At 49.0% G+C, this 16,000-nt stretch overlaps 1 protein-coding gene across 2 annotated transcripts in view; it reads right to left on the reverse strand.

The window, feature by feature from the left end:
* The window catches only part of ITGA9 (integrin subunit alpha 9), a 391,370-nt gene that overhangs the window by 315,957 nt on the left and 59,413 nt on the right, over positions 1–16,000 (reverse strand). For both annotated transcript variants that reach the window (XM_058290624.1, XM_004471164.3), the window contains exons 7-11: positions 11,529–11,614; positions 9,961–10,029; positions 5,503–5,640; positions 1,946–2,051; positions 660–754 (exon numbers count right to left, since the gene is read on the reverse strand). In XM_058290624.1, the coding sequence (XP_058146607.1) occupies positions 660–754; positions 1,946–2,051; positions 5,503–5,640; positions 9,961–10,029; positions 11,529–11,614 (494 nt within the window). The remainder of the gene's footprint in view (positions 1–659; positions 755–1,945; positions 2,052–5,502; positions 5,641–9,960; positions 10,030–11,528; positions 11,615–16,000) is intronic.

Below are 16,000 nucleotides of genomic sequence, written 5' to 3' on the forward strand. Positions count from 1 at the left end.
TAGATTTTTCAAATAATATATTTTTTAAATTTTTTTAAAATATACTTAGATTCCATCAATGTTACACCAAAAATATAGGGGATCCCCCATGCCCACTCCCCACACCTCCCACACCCTCCCACATAAACAACACCCTTCATTCGTGTGGCACGTTCGTGGCAATTGATAAACACGTCGCGGGCACTGCTGCCGAGCCTGGACCGCGGGTCACCGTGTCATTTACACTCTCTGCCACACAATCCTGCATGGTATGGGGAGATGTAAAATGACCTGCCTCTCTAGAGTATATTTTAAATCCTATTCCTTTGGCTTAGCAGCACAGAACTTTGCCAAAGAAGTAAACCAAAAGGGAAAAAAAAAAGCCTCCTCTTCTTAAATAAATAGCTCTTACTCTGGGATCCAAGAATTTGGATACTGCCTTCTGTGGTCAGAACTCAAGACTTCACTCGCCTGGATGGGGAAAGACCCGGGATTCCCCGGGGAGGAGTTTTTGTTTTGAATAAGCAGTATGTACTGCTTGTGCCTGGTCACTAAAGGTGAGAAGGCTGGAGGCAGAAACCAGACTGCGTGGTTCCCCCGTACCCTCAGTGCCCGGCAGAGGGCAAAGGTTCAATGCGTGTTACATGAAACTGCTAGCAGGTCGCTCTCCCAGTGCTTACCATTGAGTACTGAGGCACCACGCCACTGGCATCCCCGTGGTAGACGTACACCGCCCCCACAAAGTCGTCCTCCTTGGGTGCGCCAATGGCCACATCTGAGGGCGGAAAGACAGCAACGGGTTAGCAAAGCCACCTGGAAGGACACAAGGGCGGTTTCCTCGATTTCTGCTGTCACGTGTGAACCCCTTGTATGGGAAATTTCTTGGTTGTTGATGGTTTGGTCATTAAGTTAGGTGGGTGATCTCTTCGTAGAAAGAAAGTCGGTGGAAAGGAAATTACCAAAGCTGAGAAGAATGAAGGACCAGAAAAGTTTCTACCTGATCCCCATAGGAAAAAAAAAAAATCAGTGACTCACCCAATAAATGAAATATAAATAGAAACCATCCACCCTAATTCCTGTAGTAAAATAAATGTTACTCTCACAAACCGACACTTCCTGGAACATGGTCTAGATGTCCCCTACCTTTTTTTCCCTTTGTTTTTAACAAGTCATGTGAGGTCAGGGTGGAGGGGGCATGGCACCCACACAGCCTCCCTCTCCCTCCCCCTCTCCCTCTGAACGAGGACTTCTCTGGCTAGTGGTTTAGGTGCCTGGATGCCTGGCCTGTGGCAAGAGCTGCCTCCCATCGGCTTCCCCCTGAGCCAGCCCCCCATGGTAGAGCAGCCCCCATGGCCCTGACACCTGCGTACTGCAATCAGAGTGAGGGGAGACGTATTACAGACCAGAAGGAGGCACCTGTTTAGGCAACTAAACAGAACAACTAGACACTGGGTACACACACAAATGAAAGTCTACCCAATTGACAACATTAGCTATTGGGTTGACACACAAATGGAAGTCAACCCAATGGACAACAGCAGCGACCAACAGTCCACCCAACAGCTATCCTTATCAGGGGAGGAAATGTCTACTCCTCTCACCCATTTCACCAACAACATGGTGACAGAGCAGCAGAGGCTTGGAATCAAAGAGAGTCGGTGAAGGGAGGGAATTGGTTCAAGCTTCTCCACCTTAAGAAGCCCCAAGGGCCACTTCCACCCAAACAGAGAGCCAAGATGGTGGGCTGGTAAGTGATGACGCACAAACCAAACTCCAGTGGGCTCCCAGCTCGGCCCTGAGAGTCTAAAGGAGACCGTCTTCTCTAGGTGGTCTCCTCTCTCCCCAGAGTTGTTGGGTGGGCAGGCCGATGGGGGAGCACACCCTTAGAGGGCTCAGAGGCGGGGGGCAGGCCGCTGCTCTAAAGCGGGGGCCCGGGGGCGCCGCACGCCGGCAGGCACTCACGCACCTGGGAACCCGTCGTCGTCCAGGTCGCCGAGGCTGGCCATGCTCTCCCCAAAGTGGGCGTTGTAGGTGCCATCCCCGGTCAGGGCCAGCTGCTCCTCGAGGGCTCCCTGGGAAACAGGATGGAGAAAAGGCAGAAAACAAAACAAAAACAAAGAGAACAAACCCATAAAACAATAAGAACCCGGAGCTGGGAACACGCCCTCGTGAAGCATGCCCATCGGCAGGAAACACCTGGGCATACCAGAAACCCCCACTTCTCTCCCCTGGTGGCAAAATAAGTCCCTTCTACCTGTGCAGCGTGCGGGTCCCCGAGGGCTGGGTGTGCTTTGGGGGACAATGTCCTATCGGCCAATGACTAACGCCCCCCTAGACCTAACGCTCCATAAACACACCAACCGACCTACTGGCCCGTCCCCACGGGATCTTCTCAGCCTTCCTTGTGCAAAGCATTCTTCCCCAAAGTTGTTTCAAAAACTTATACACTTTTCTATTTTTTCTCTCCAGGGCCATTTAGTACATGTTGATAAAGCAGTTTTGCAAGGGGCTCATAGTCATAACACGGAGGGCGCCACGGTTCCGAAAATCCAAAACACCAAGTAGTTCTTGACGAGCGGGGAGCAGAGCAGGTCTTACAGGCCTGGGGCTGGGGGCTGGATCTCCAGAGCAAACGCCCACCAACAGCGGGAGAGAGGCCCCTGCAGTGGGGTGACAGGAAGAGCTATCCAATGTGCCTCACTCTACCCACATCACTGCCATCTGGATAGCGGAGGGTTAAAGAGCATTTAGGTGGTACAGAAGTTACTAGAATAAAAAGTTAAAAAAAGCTGCCAGTGCGGAGGAGCTTGGGCCACCCCCCGCCCCACCGCCATATGGCCACAGGCCATTCCAGAGGGTCTGGATTTGGGACTAAAACTTTTTCACCATAAAGCACAAACAACTGGCCTTGGAAACAATAAAGATGTGATGATTTCCTGGGTCAATGAAACCCCACCCCACAGCACAAATACATATTGATTTCCTCCTATCCCTGTGGCACCGGGAGAAGAGCACCCGTGGCGTGCACCGGGTGCTGTGTGCCCATCTCCTCATTTCAAAGGTCTCTGACTCCCCCCATCTTCCAGATGAGGACGTCGAGCCGCCAGTATCGAGCTCTGCTGAGCAGGCTAGTAAGTGGTAGAACCACGACTCAAAGTCAGGTCCCTCTAGCTCCCAAAGCATCCTTTTTACCCGTTCCTCCACACCGCCTTGTAATCATTCACTCATGAAGGAGTACGCCGATCATTAAGTCCCATCTGCAGAATGCCCCTTCCCTTCTCCCCACACCACACACTGTCCCCCTGCCTGAGACGTCAATGGGGAAGCAGGTGCCGAGAGTCCCTGCAACACGTGCCAGGAAGCACCTTCCGTCCCAGTTTTAAATCCATCCTCTCAAAGGGTTTGCAAACCTCAAAGAAAGCACAAGGCCCTAACATTCACTGGCCCTTCTTTTGTTTTGCTTTTTTTAAAAGACTTATTTCTCTCCCCTACCTCCTCCCCCTCCATTATCTGCTCTCTTGTGTCCATTTGCTATGTGTTCTGTGTCCGCTTGCATTCTTGGCAGCAGGAGGAATCTGGGTCCTTTTTGTTGCATCATCTTGCTGTGTCAGCTCTCCGTGTGTGTGGCCCCACTCCTGGGCAGGCTGCGCTTCTTCAAGCAGGGCAGCTCTCCTTGTGGGGGGCAATCCCTGCATGTGGGGCTCCCCTATGCAGGGGACACCCCTGCGTGGCACGGCACTCCTTGCCCGCATCAGCGCTGCGTGTGGGCCAGCTCCACACGGGTCAGGAGGCCCTGGGTTTTAACTCTGGACCTCCCGTGTGGTAGGCAGATGCTCTATCAGTTGAGCCAAATCAGTTTACCTCACTGGCTCTTCTTTAACGACGGCCCTTTCTTTTTGGCACCCACCCATTTAGTGAAATTCTGCCCCTCCCTCCCGGTTGGGATAACTGGCATCGTGGCCCCCCACTTACTGATGATTTTACTGATTATGAAACAACTCACAATTTAGATAAAGAGAAAACTAAAAATCTACCCAGAGAACTCTGCTGCAAACATTCTCTAGGTATTTCATGTATTTTTAAGTGGATTGGCAAACACAGTTTTTGTCCCACTTTTCTACCGATGATCTTTTAAGCACTTCCTCATGTTCATTAAAAAGTGCAGTGGTAGGAAGTGGACTTGGCCCAGTGGTTAGGGCGTCCGTCTACCACATGGGAGGTCCGCGGTTCAAACCCCGGGCCTCCTTGATCCGTGTGCAGCTGGCCCATGCGCAGCGCTGATGTGCGCAAGGAGTGCCCTGCCACGCAGGGGTGTCCCCTGCATAGGGTAGCCCCATGTGCAAGGAGCGCGCCCCCTAAGGAGAGCCGCCCAGCGCGAAAGAAAGTGCAGCCTGCTCAGGAATGGTGCGGCACACACGGAGAGATGACACAACAAGACGACGCAACAAAAAGAAACACAGATTCCCATGCCGCTGACAACAACAGAACGGGACAAAAAAGAACACGCAGCAAATGGACTCAGAGAACAGACAACTGGGGCGGGGGGGGGGGGAGGGGAGAGAAACATATAAAAATAAAATCTTTAAAAAAAAAAAAAGCCCAGTGGTGGTACGAGAATGTCTTCTTTTAACCACTTCCTTCTCATCAAACTCTCTTACTCGTCGATCAAGAAACGGTTCTGCCTCCCCCGGGGTCTCGCCGCATCACTGGCGGGCTGTCCTTCCCCCACCCGCCCGCCACCCTCCACTGCACCGCAGAGTGGCAGGGGCGCCTTCCGAGGCTGTCACACCCCTATAACGCCCTCCTCCAAGGGCTCTGCCGTCCACGCAATCAAAGGCAGCGCCGTGGCAGCCTCCAGCCACTGCCTCGGTCCCCCCAGCCCCCTCCCCGCCACGCGGAGCTACGTGGCACCACTGCCTCCACCCCCAGACCATCTCCCAGTTCCCGGCCAGAGCCCCGTCCCATCAGGAGCCTCCAACCAAACACCGAAGGCTTCCGGGCGAGCGACGTAACAGGCATAAAGAGAAATCAAGAACAGCGCAGGGAGTTACGGTTCTGCCCCCTGCCCGCCTGCCAGCATCCACTGAGAAGGCCTGTCTGGTTCCTGGGACGACAGGGGCAGCTTAGCCTAAAGACGAAGAGCGCCAGCTCTGGAGCCAGCCCGCCTGGGTTCAAATCCCAGCCGCCGCCGCTTGTCACCTGTGTGATCTGCAGCAGGTTGCTCAGTCTCGGGTTTTCACCTAGCCCTCCTGCCACGTGCACATGCCACTGGGATCCTTCCCATAAAGCAGGGGCAATCGTCCCCGGCACGCGGCAAGCGCTCGATGGGCGGTCACCAAGCTACCTCCTGCCCCGTGTGTCTGCAGTCATAGCACTGAACACGCGTCCCAGGATGGACAGCTGAGCTTCTTGACAGCGGAAAGCACGCTCTTCCAGGTGACGGCCCCGTGCGGCGCAGAGGGCGCTTGGTGGACAGATGCCCCCTCCCGCTCCCCGAGTCCACAATGCCCAGCTCATACTCACGTTTCCCCTGTTGATGTAGACGGTGACCTGCCCTTCGTCCCTGACCTCAGAAGACATGGGGGCGCCCACCAGCAGGTCGGAGAGGCCGTCGGCGTTCAGGTCAACTGCGCACAAGGAGGAGCCGAAGTAAGAGCCCATCTGCAACCAAGGCGAGGCGTGACAAAGCGTTCAGCGTCTGCCCTCGTGCAAGGAGGGCCCCCCAGAAGCTGTGGCGGCTCCACCGTCCATATGCCCGGGTGCCAGGGCGAGAGGCGAAACGCCCGCTTCCCCCGCGGCGCGCCAGCCCCAGGCCACGTGAAGCGGACGCTAACGGGCTCAGAGGCGCCCTTCCCTGGAGCCCGATCACACAGGAAACCAACAGACTGACCTCCGGAGAACGAGCTGCTGTTTTAAAAACGCCAGCTGAGACTGCGACGACAGCGGTCTCTATCAGGTGCCGTTTATTATGCACCTGCTAGATCAGACTCTTGACAAGGCCAAGCAAGTAGGAATATGAAATTTCACAACGCAAGGCGGGCATGAAAATAAGCGTTACGTGGGGAAGTAGGTTACCTTCTCCCAGTCCTGCGACTACGTAAAGATGGGTTAAGAAGACATGTGCTAACGTGACAGCAAAACCAACTCACCAGTTAGTTTTACCGATGAGGGAAGAGAGCCGGCTGGTGCTGGCTTTTCTTTAATGGTGGCTTAATCTTGCACCTGTTTATTTTAAACCAGGAATCTCAAACCCAAATACCAATCCCATCCAGGCTGGGGACGTAACAGGTATATCAATATATATGTAATATAATACAAGTGGAAGTGACACTTAGCTTCAGCGTCCATGAAACAATAAGGAGTGGTGGAGACTGTGGCAAAATGGAGCTCATCTGAAAGAACAGCTCCTACTCAGCGTCAGCTGCCTGCTACCATAATGGAGCAGGGTGGACCTTCCCAGTTTTCAAGAGAAGCCAAAAATCTAGCATTCTCTTTGAATTGCCTATTTTTTAAATGCCAACAATTTATTCATATTAAAAAAAAAAAAATACCATGCAGGCCAAACAAAAATTTTAGAGTCTGTGTCTCTTCCAGAGGCTGCCCGTTGGCCACCTATCCTTTTAAAAAAAAAAAAACTACCCCTTTAAAATAAATATTTTCAAGTAAAAGGAATCTGGCGTGATTTACATGAACAGCATTTGCTTTTGCTTTTGGAGTGCGCTGGCTCGTTGGCTGCTGAGTCCGGGGAGCATGAGAGGAGGACACTGAGAGCCTACTTCCCGGAGCTGACGCTGCCACGGGACTCTGGAATCAGGACCCCAGCTGCATGCCGCAGACCGTCTCTCCTCTAAGTCCCCCCAACCACCACCACCATTATTCCCAGGGCACAGGCAATAGGCAAGGCTTAAAATGAACTGCTACAAGGAATGGGAGGACAGAAACCAAGTGGCCAGGGGCGTGGGCAGGTCCCCCAGCCATGCTTTGGTAAAGGAAACGGGTAAGACGCGGGCACGACCCCAGAGAGCGCACCAATGGCTGCTCCCCTGGCCGGGCCCCAGGGGAGCTATTTGTTTCGTTCCAATGGGCTATTTAACTTGGCCTCTTCGTTCAGTGTTCTATCAGGAGTTCCTGCACAAGAAGTTTCCGAGGTAAGTTATGCCGAGCCACAGCTTCGCATACTCAGTTAGCTCAGTGAAGATGCAATCTGGCGATGCATTGGGGTGAGTGTTCCTTCATCAAAAGTTTTCCCGTCAGCCTGGAAGTACGGGGACATGAGTCTGAGCTACACAATATTGGGGATTTCTTCTATGTACTAGATGTCCAACAGTACAGAGAAATGGTATTTTTTAGATCTGGGTATAAAGCCAAGATACAGAACTACCTGGCCAAATTCTAGCCAAAGCAAAGCAGAACTGGTTGGTGGTTGGCGGAATATTAACAAAAACCCTCCTCTGTGAAGGTGGCTCCAGACACAGGGACGAAGCTAAGGGCATCCTTTGAAAACCTAGGGTCATATCTTTTCCTTGTTAAACAGTGGAAGAAATGGGAAAGACAAGAATTTCTCCTTTCTTCTGATAAAAAGCAGAATAAAATATACATACAGAGAGCTGGAAGGACCTACTTGGAAATCAGAAAGATGAGAGGGAGGTGAAGCTGGCTGGAAGCACTGGAAGGCAGGGAAGGCAAGAAGGCCTTAAGAGTGAAGGAATGAAGGGGTAAACTAAGAGACGGGGCCCAGGTGGGGGCAAGAAGTGCCCTAAAGAAAACAAAGAGCCGGGAGGTGAAGGAACCTTCTGTCCCTGCCTCAGGGAGCCCCAGACACATCGTGGCACAACCACCTTCGAGCCAGTCTGTCCTGGGACTTGACGGCATAAATGTTGACCTCCCAGGCCCCGCAAGTCCACCCCCAGCGACACCCAGCCAAGACCTGAGCATGGATGGGCGACCACGTACGTTATCCTTGGACTGGATGGTTTTTGAGAAGGAGAAAGGACTCAGTTACAAGATGACGAAGTACACCTGGCAAGAAGCAGCCCTGGGCCCGTCCTGGGTGCAAGCAGCCAGGAGGGGAGACCACGGGGGAGAGCAGCAAGCAGGCTGGGATGCCCAACTGCAGCTGATCCAAACGGGAAGATATTCTGAAAACAGGGCGAGAGGTTTGCTGAAGCTCCACCGCTCACTTTGGCAAGAATCCTTTCATTTTCTGCTTTCAAGCCCAGTTGTTGTATTTTTTTCCTTCCACTCTAGACACACTCACCCATTTTTATCTTTTGGAAAAAAGATCTAAAGTGTCAAGCTGAGCGGCATTCACACCCTACTCACCCTGTGGAACTCTCTTCATCACAAATGGCATGGAACTCACTCTTTTTAACTGTTTGGGTGGTTTGGAAAACTTTTTTTTTTTTTTTTAAGAATTCCCCACAGTCCTGTCTCTGTGTCACTTGCTTAGGAGTTCTGGAAACGAAAATAATGTAGGCCGGTAGCATTCTCAGGGGAACACAGAACCAGGCTCAGGAAGAATGTCACAAAACTGACTTTGACCACGCTTTTTTTTTTAAGATTATGACAATTATATACTAAGTCAATACATTGAGGATGTGGGCGGAGGGGGGTGGGGGGTATATGGGGACCTTATTTTTTTAATGTAACATTAAAAATTAATTTAAAAAGAAAAAGCGGGGGAGTAGGCAGGATCATTTTCAAAGAACATCATCTTTTAAATCACTGTTATTTGTAATGCACCAAAAATATCATAATGATTTTAATACAAATAAAAATTTAAAAAAGAAAAAAAAATACATTGAGATTGTGTTAAAATTGCAAAAGGGCTTACTTGTGAGTCGGAGTTTTGGAATTCAGAGTATGGTTCACCATTGCAACAACAGGTTACGGTGCTACCCTGGCTCACAGCAGGAGCTGACCTGGGGCTGGGAGCACGTGGCTCAGGAAGGAAACAACCTTTTTTTTTTCCTTCCTTTTTCCGATTAGTGGTAGGTAAGATCACCATCTGGCACTTCTCTATCTCCTGGAGTCTCCCTCCCAGTTTCCACGTGCCCTAAGCGTCTTCCCAGGGCCCGCAAGAGCTTCTGCCGGGACTAGTCTCCAAAACTGTCCTAGGCGCCAGGTCGCCCCCCTCATCTCCCCTTCTAAGCTCAGAAGAGCCGAAGGTCTCAGCTAAACAATCCTGTGGCTCTAAACCACACTAAACCGTACATGACTGATAAGGCCGAGAAAAATGCAGCTTCATCAAAGGAATCTCAGAAATTAACCTGGCTCAACTTTAGGCAGCAGCTATGGTACACACGGTAGAAACTTCTGGAAAATGGAGAAAGAGAATTAAGGACGGGGTGGGGAGGCCATGAGCAGATAAGCCCCACCAGGGCGAACTTGAGGGCAGCTTCCCCAGGAGATTTCGCTTTCAAACTTCCAAGAGGAACTGGGCAATTTGTGTTTGGTCTTTCTGTGTTTGAGGACAATTTACTCATAGCGGTGGGAGGCTATGAGGATTGGGGGAGATGGGGTAGCGCCAAGCTCGTGAGACAGGGACAGTGTCTCCTTCGAAAGTAGTCACTTAAATATCACAGGTTTGCCTCCAGTACGCAACTGTCCTTGACTTCTTGGAGATGCAGACGTGTATTTTTAAGAGAGAACAAAAGACAAAGTCAGGGAGCTAGAGAAAGGCAGAGAGAGCGACAGCATGCAGGAATTTTGATGACATTGTCTGAACTATGGACAATCTTTGAAAAGTCATGCACAAACTCATCTCGCTACATGATATTTCCTAAAATGAGCAGGACCCCCGTGACTTTGCAGGGTGCACACATTCCTGAGAAGGTAAAAGCACCTACACACAGACGGAACTGGCATATAAACCTGGGGTATATGGACGGCCTTTGAAGGAATTTTATGCAATTTAAGAACCGACTCCCACACGATCACATCTTGCAAACAAAAAATAGTCACGTATATCAAGAATCTTACCTTTTTACCTGATGCCTGAAAAATCTTAATTAAGGTGCCTGATCTTCGGTCAGCTCTAAAAATATAAACCTATAGAATGAGGGGAAAAAAGACCAGTTAGGACAGAAGCAACGACCAAAGATGTTTACCAGCATGCCCCTGGGAGTCCTACTGAATTGCCCGGCCAGGCACAAGGCAGGCTGGCTCATGATAACAAAGTCAGCATAACTCAACTTACCAACCCTGAAAAGAAATGTCCTTCAGTCCTAAGACAGAGATCCCCTCCACTGTTGCTGAACCACACTATTTTTTGGAAGCCATGAACCTGAGAAGTTTCCAAACACCTAGTGAGCAATTCAACCCCTTCATTCCCATTAATTCCAGCTTCGACCCCGCAACGAAAGAACCAAAAGCTCCCTATACTTCAGGCCCCTCGCAGGCCTTGATTCCCAAAGTGACTCAGCCCAAGATCCGTGGGGTGTTTTCTGCACTCTGGCAGTGGCTACTTTAGGGAAAATCAGACCCACATATTCCCAGTCTAGCCTCTGGTCCCAGAGAGCCTGGGGAACCCAAAGTTCCTTCTAAAATGTTGGGGAAATAAATATGAGCGTCAAGGCATAACGAAAATCCCCCAAATTCCTGAGACTAGACTGACTCCATTAAGTCAAAGCCAAACTTGGGGAGGTATCGGGGGCGGGGAGGGATTTGAAGCTGGACAGCCCTGAGTGCCATTCCTTTGGGGAACGCCATTCCTTTGGGGAACGCCATTCCTTTGTGAACACCATTCCTTTGGGGAACGCCATTCCTTGGGGAACGCCATTCCTTTGGTGAAGGCCATTCCTTTGGGGAACACCATTCCTTTGTGAACGCCATTCCTTTGTGAACACCATTCCTTTGGGGAACGCCATTCCTTTGGGGAACACCATTCCTTTGTGAACACCATTCCTTTGGGGAACGCCATTCCTTGGGGAATGCCATTCCGTTGGTGAAGGCCATTCCTTTGGGGAACACCATTCCTTTGGGGAATGCCATTCCTTTGTGAATGCCATTCCTTTGGGGAACGCCATTCCTTTGTGAACACCATTCCTTTGGGGAACGCCATTCCTTGGGGAACGCCATTCCTTTGGGGAACGCCATTCCTTTGGTGAAGGCCATTCCTTTGGGGAACGCCATTCCTTTGGGGAACGCCATTCCTTTATGAACACCATTCCTTTGGGGAACGCCATTCCTTGGGGAACGCCATTCCTTTGGGGAACGCCATTCCTTTGGTGGGCACCCTGATGCCAGTGGCCAATCGTACAAATGACATGTGTGCATGCGTACACACAGAGTCAGCTGTAGAAAACCTCAGCTAAAAAGTATGCAGAGAATGGGGAGGGCCAGGCATGCTGTTTACACTCTGAGTTTCTGAGCTAAACTCTCAAAAGAGGCTGAAAGGAGATAGGCAGGGGGTCCTCGTGACGCCATCACTTCCCCGCCAGCTACCCAGGGGAACGTTCAGATCAAACCATTAGGCAACCCTTTCTAGCAGGGGCAGCACGCTCCTCCCTGCCGTCTGACCCCACGCGACGCCACGGACTCATCCTCACCTTTCCAACGCCATCGTCCTGTGGGGCGCCTCCTACCACGTCGGTGGCGGCTGGATGAGAGAAGTGGCCAGCAGTCACCGCGTAGCCTGAACAGGATGCGTGGGATCCAAGGCCATGGGCGAGAGAGAAAGGTAGAGAAGAAAAAGACCCATCAGAGGGAAAAGGTGCATAAGCATGCCCCCTCTCTAGACAACTGTGCTCCAATTAGCCTCGGAACACAACCACCAGCCACACACGGCATCTGTCAATCTCCTCATACCGAAATAGCCCATCTCACACAAAGTCACACTCACAAGGACATGAGGACAGGAAAGCCTGCTTAGTGAGCGTTCTTTTGGGACAGGTGCTAGGCTAAACACTATATGGGTTATATTCTTCTTTTGTTGTCTTGTACAATGCCATGGATTTTTTTAAAATTTATTCTACTATTATATTAAACCTTTTATTTCCCCTTTTGACCACATTCGAATATACAATTCAGTGCTGTTAATTACGCTCACAGTGCTGTGCTACCATCGCCACTACTCATGACAAAACTTTCCCATCATCTCAAACAGATACTCCGTGCAATTTAAGCACTAATTCCCTACTGCCCACCCCCATCCCGTCCCCTGGTCACCTACATTCTAGATTCTGACTCTGTGGGTTCGCTTATTCTAATTGCTTCAAGTCAGTGAGATGATAACAATATTTATCCTCTTACATCTGGTTTATTTCACTCAACATGATGTCTTCATCCATGCTATCACAGGTATCAGCACTTCAATAATATCCCATCGCGTGCTCATACCACATTTTATTTACCCATTCATTGGTTGATGGACACTTGCCTTGCTTCAATCTTTTGGCAATTGTGAGTAATGCCGCTATGAACACTGTTGTGCAAATCTCTGCTGGAGTCCCTGCTTCCAATTCTTTGGGGTATACACCTAGCAGTGGGATTGCCAGGTCATATGGTAGTTCTATACTTAGCTTTCTGAGGAACCGCCAAACAGTTTTCCACAACGGCTGCACCATTTTACACTGCCACCAGCAAGGAAGGCGTGTTCCTATTTCTCCGCATCCTCTCCAACACTCGCTATTTTCCGTTGTTTTTTAACGGCAGCCTTTCTAATGGGTGTGAAATGGGATTTCATTGTGGTTTTATTTGCATTTCCCCGATGACTAATGATGTTGAGCATCTTTTCATATATGTCCTGGCCATCTGTGTATCTTCTTTGGAGAGACATCTATTCAAGTCTTTTGCCCAGTTTTTAATTGGGTTGTTTGTTTTTTTGTTGTTAAGTTGAAGGATTTCTTTATATGTTCTGGATATTAAACCTTTGTAACAGATACATGGTTTCCAAATATGTTCTTCCATTGTATAGGCTGTCATTTAACTTTCATGACAAAATCCTTTAATGCAAAAATGTTTTTAATTTTGAGGAGGATTTTTTTTCTCTTTTCTTTTGGCCTTTTGTTGCTTGCGCTTTGGTGTAAAATCTAAGAAACCATTGGCTAACATAAGGTCCCAAATATGCTTACCTATGCTTCCTTCTAGGAATTTTACAGTTCTGGCTCTTATATGTAGGTGTGAAACCCATTTTGATTTAATTTTCATATGTTGTGTGACATTCTTTTGTGTATGGACATCCAGTTTTCCCAGTACCATTTTTGAACAGACTATTCTTTCCCAATTGATTGGTCTTTACCCACTTGTCAAAAAACCAGCTGAACGTAAATGTGAGGGTTGATTTCTGAGCTCTCAATTCGATTCCACTGGTCTATATGTCTGTCCTTGTGCCAGTACCATGCTGTTTTGAGTACTGTGACTTTGTAATATGTTTGTTTGGCTTTTTTTCATTTAAAAAAATTTTTCTTCCTCATTGTAATAAGTTTTAATATCAGGAAATATAAGTCCTCCAACTCTGTTTTTTTTCAAGATGGCTTGCCTATTTTGGGCCCCTTTCCTTTCCATGTAAATTTGATGATTGGTTTTTCAATGTCTACAAAGAAAGCTGTTGGAATTTTGATTAGGATTACACTGAATCTATAAATTGCTTTGGGTAGAATTGACATCTTAACAAAATTTAGCCTTCCTATCTATGAATACAGAATATCTTTCCATTAGTTAGGTCTTCTTTGATTTCTTTTAGCAATGTATTGTAGTTTTATGTGTACATGTCCTTTATATCCTTGGTTAGATTTATTCCTAGGTATTTGATGCTGTTAGGAGCTATTATAAATGCAATTTTTTCTTAATATGGTCTTCTAATTATTCATTACTATTGTATAGAAATAGTACTGATTTTTGGGTGTTGATCTTATATCCTGCCACTTTGTTGAATTCATTTACTAGCTCTGGGAACTTTCTTGTAGACTTTTCAGGATTTTCTGTATATAGGACCATGGCATCTACAAATAAGGAGAGTTTTACTTGTTCCTTTCCAATTCGAATAAACTTTTATTTCTTTTCCTTGCATAATTGCTCTGGCTAGAACTTCCAGTACAAACTGAATAACAGTGGTGACAATGGGCATCCTTGTCTTGTTCCTGATCTTAGAGGAAAAGTTTTCACTCTTTCGTCATTAAGTAGGATATTAACTATGGGTTTTTCATAAATGCCCTTTATGATGTTCAGGAAGTTTCCTTCTATTCCTGGTGTTCTAAGTGTTTTTATCACGAAAGGGTGCTATCTTTGCCAAATGCCTTTTCTGCATCAATTGAGATGATTGTATGGGGTTTTTTTTTTTCCCTTTATTCTATTAGTGTGGTATATGATATTAATTTGTGTTCTTAGGTTGAACCACCTTTTGCATACCTGAGATAAATCTCACTTGATCATGGTGTATAATTTTTTAATGTACTGTTGGATTTGTTTGCTAGCATTTTGTTGAGGATTTTCATATCTATAATCATAAGAAATATTGGGTCTGTAATTTCCTTTTCTTGTGGTATCTTTATCTGGCTTTGGTAGGAGGTTAGTGATGGTCCTCACAGAATGAATTAAGGAGTGTTCTCTCCTCTTCAGTTTTTTGGAAGAGTTTGAACAGGATTGATGTTAATTCTTCCTGGAATGCTTTGTAAAATTCACCCGGTCTTTTGCTGTTGTTGGAAGTATCTGAATTATTGATTCAAGTCTTCACTAGTTATTCATCTATTGAGCTCTTCTATTTCTTCTTGAGTTAGTGTAGGTAGTTTGTGTGTTTCTAGGAATTTCTTCATTTCACCTAGGTTATCTAATTTGTTGGTGTACAATTATCCATTAAATCCTCTTATAGTCCTATTTATTTCACTGGGGTCGGGGAACTCCCTTGTACATAATACTTGCTTTTCTTTTTTTTTTTTTTTCCTTCAATCAAGCTTTTAATGAAAAGATCATAAAATAACAGTTTCTCATCACTGTACATTAAGACTGCACGCTTCTGAATGGAGAGATCAGTCGTCGGTGAATTGCTTTTTTTCTATGACACTTTGGGGAGCTGCCATGCAGCTCTGACCTGAATTTATTCAAACTCTCGAGGGAAATGAACTTAAGCTGAGGACTGACGGCGGCGGTGGCCAGTACAGGAGTGCGATCCTGGGCTGTCCCTCCCCCTTTCTGGGAAGGACATAAAAGTGGGACATGATCCCTCTCCAGTTCTGATCAAACAAAATAGCTATAGCCCGCTCCCTCCCCCTCGAGGTATTTGCAAATGGGTCAGTGCCCAACCTGGGGCCCCCCGGGGGAGGGGGAGGGCAAGTGATGGGTGGGGGTACAGAGAGGCTCCCCTCAGCACCTGGCCCCGCGGGGCCCTGCCAAATGGAGTGGGGGAGCCCTGGGGAGCCCCCGTGCCCCCAGTGAGGTCTGTTATGCAGCATTTTTTGAGGTCAATAAATTACAGCAATAAATAGCAAGGTGAGGTAGGGGGAGGGGTTCCTGGTAGAAAAATCAAGTGGGGTGACTGAAGCTGGGGGGCTCCTGGGCAAGGGAGGACCCGGGCAGCCTGGATCATCACCGCAAACGCCCCTAACCCTCCCCTAATTTGGAATGTCAGACCAAGGCCCTGGCTGGCCCCTCCCCAGCCCCTCCCTCCTGGCATCAGATTCACAGGTTCAACGTCGGCTGTGTCACACCTGCTCCAACACGGTTCTGGAAAACAGCAAGGACCCTGGTCCCTTTTGGGGGAGGGGACAGGGGCGGCAGGGGCTTGGACTCCCGAGCCTCGTCCTCCAGGGACGCGACAGATGTGGTCCCCTCCTCCCTGAGCCCGCCCGCACCCCGGCTGCCCAGGCCTCGCAACCCCCTCAGGATGGTCCCAGGGGTGGGGGTGGGGGTGGGGGACGGGTGGGACCCACCAGCCCAGCCAGCCCCGGCCAGATCGCACTCCTGCAGCAGGCCCTGAGGTCCAGTGAATACTGACAGGGGGGACAGGGGGTGGCGACGGCCCGGCCCCCCGCTCCGAGTGATGGGCTGATGGGAAACACACACACACGCGCGCACGCACACACAC

Source organism: Dasypus novemcinctus, chromosome 31 (genome assembly GCF_030445035.2).
Source record: "Dasypus novemcinctus isolate mDasNov1 chromosome 31, mDasNov1.1.hap2, whole genome shotgun sequence".
Taxonomy (NCBI): Eukaryota; Metazoa; Chordata; class Mammalia; order Cingulata; family Dasypodidae; genus Dasypus; species Dasypus novemcinctus.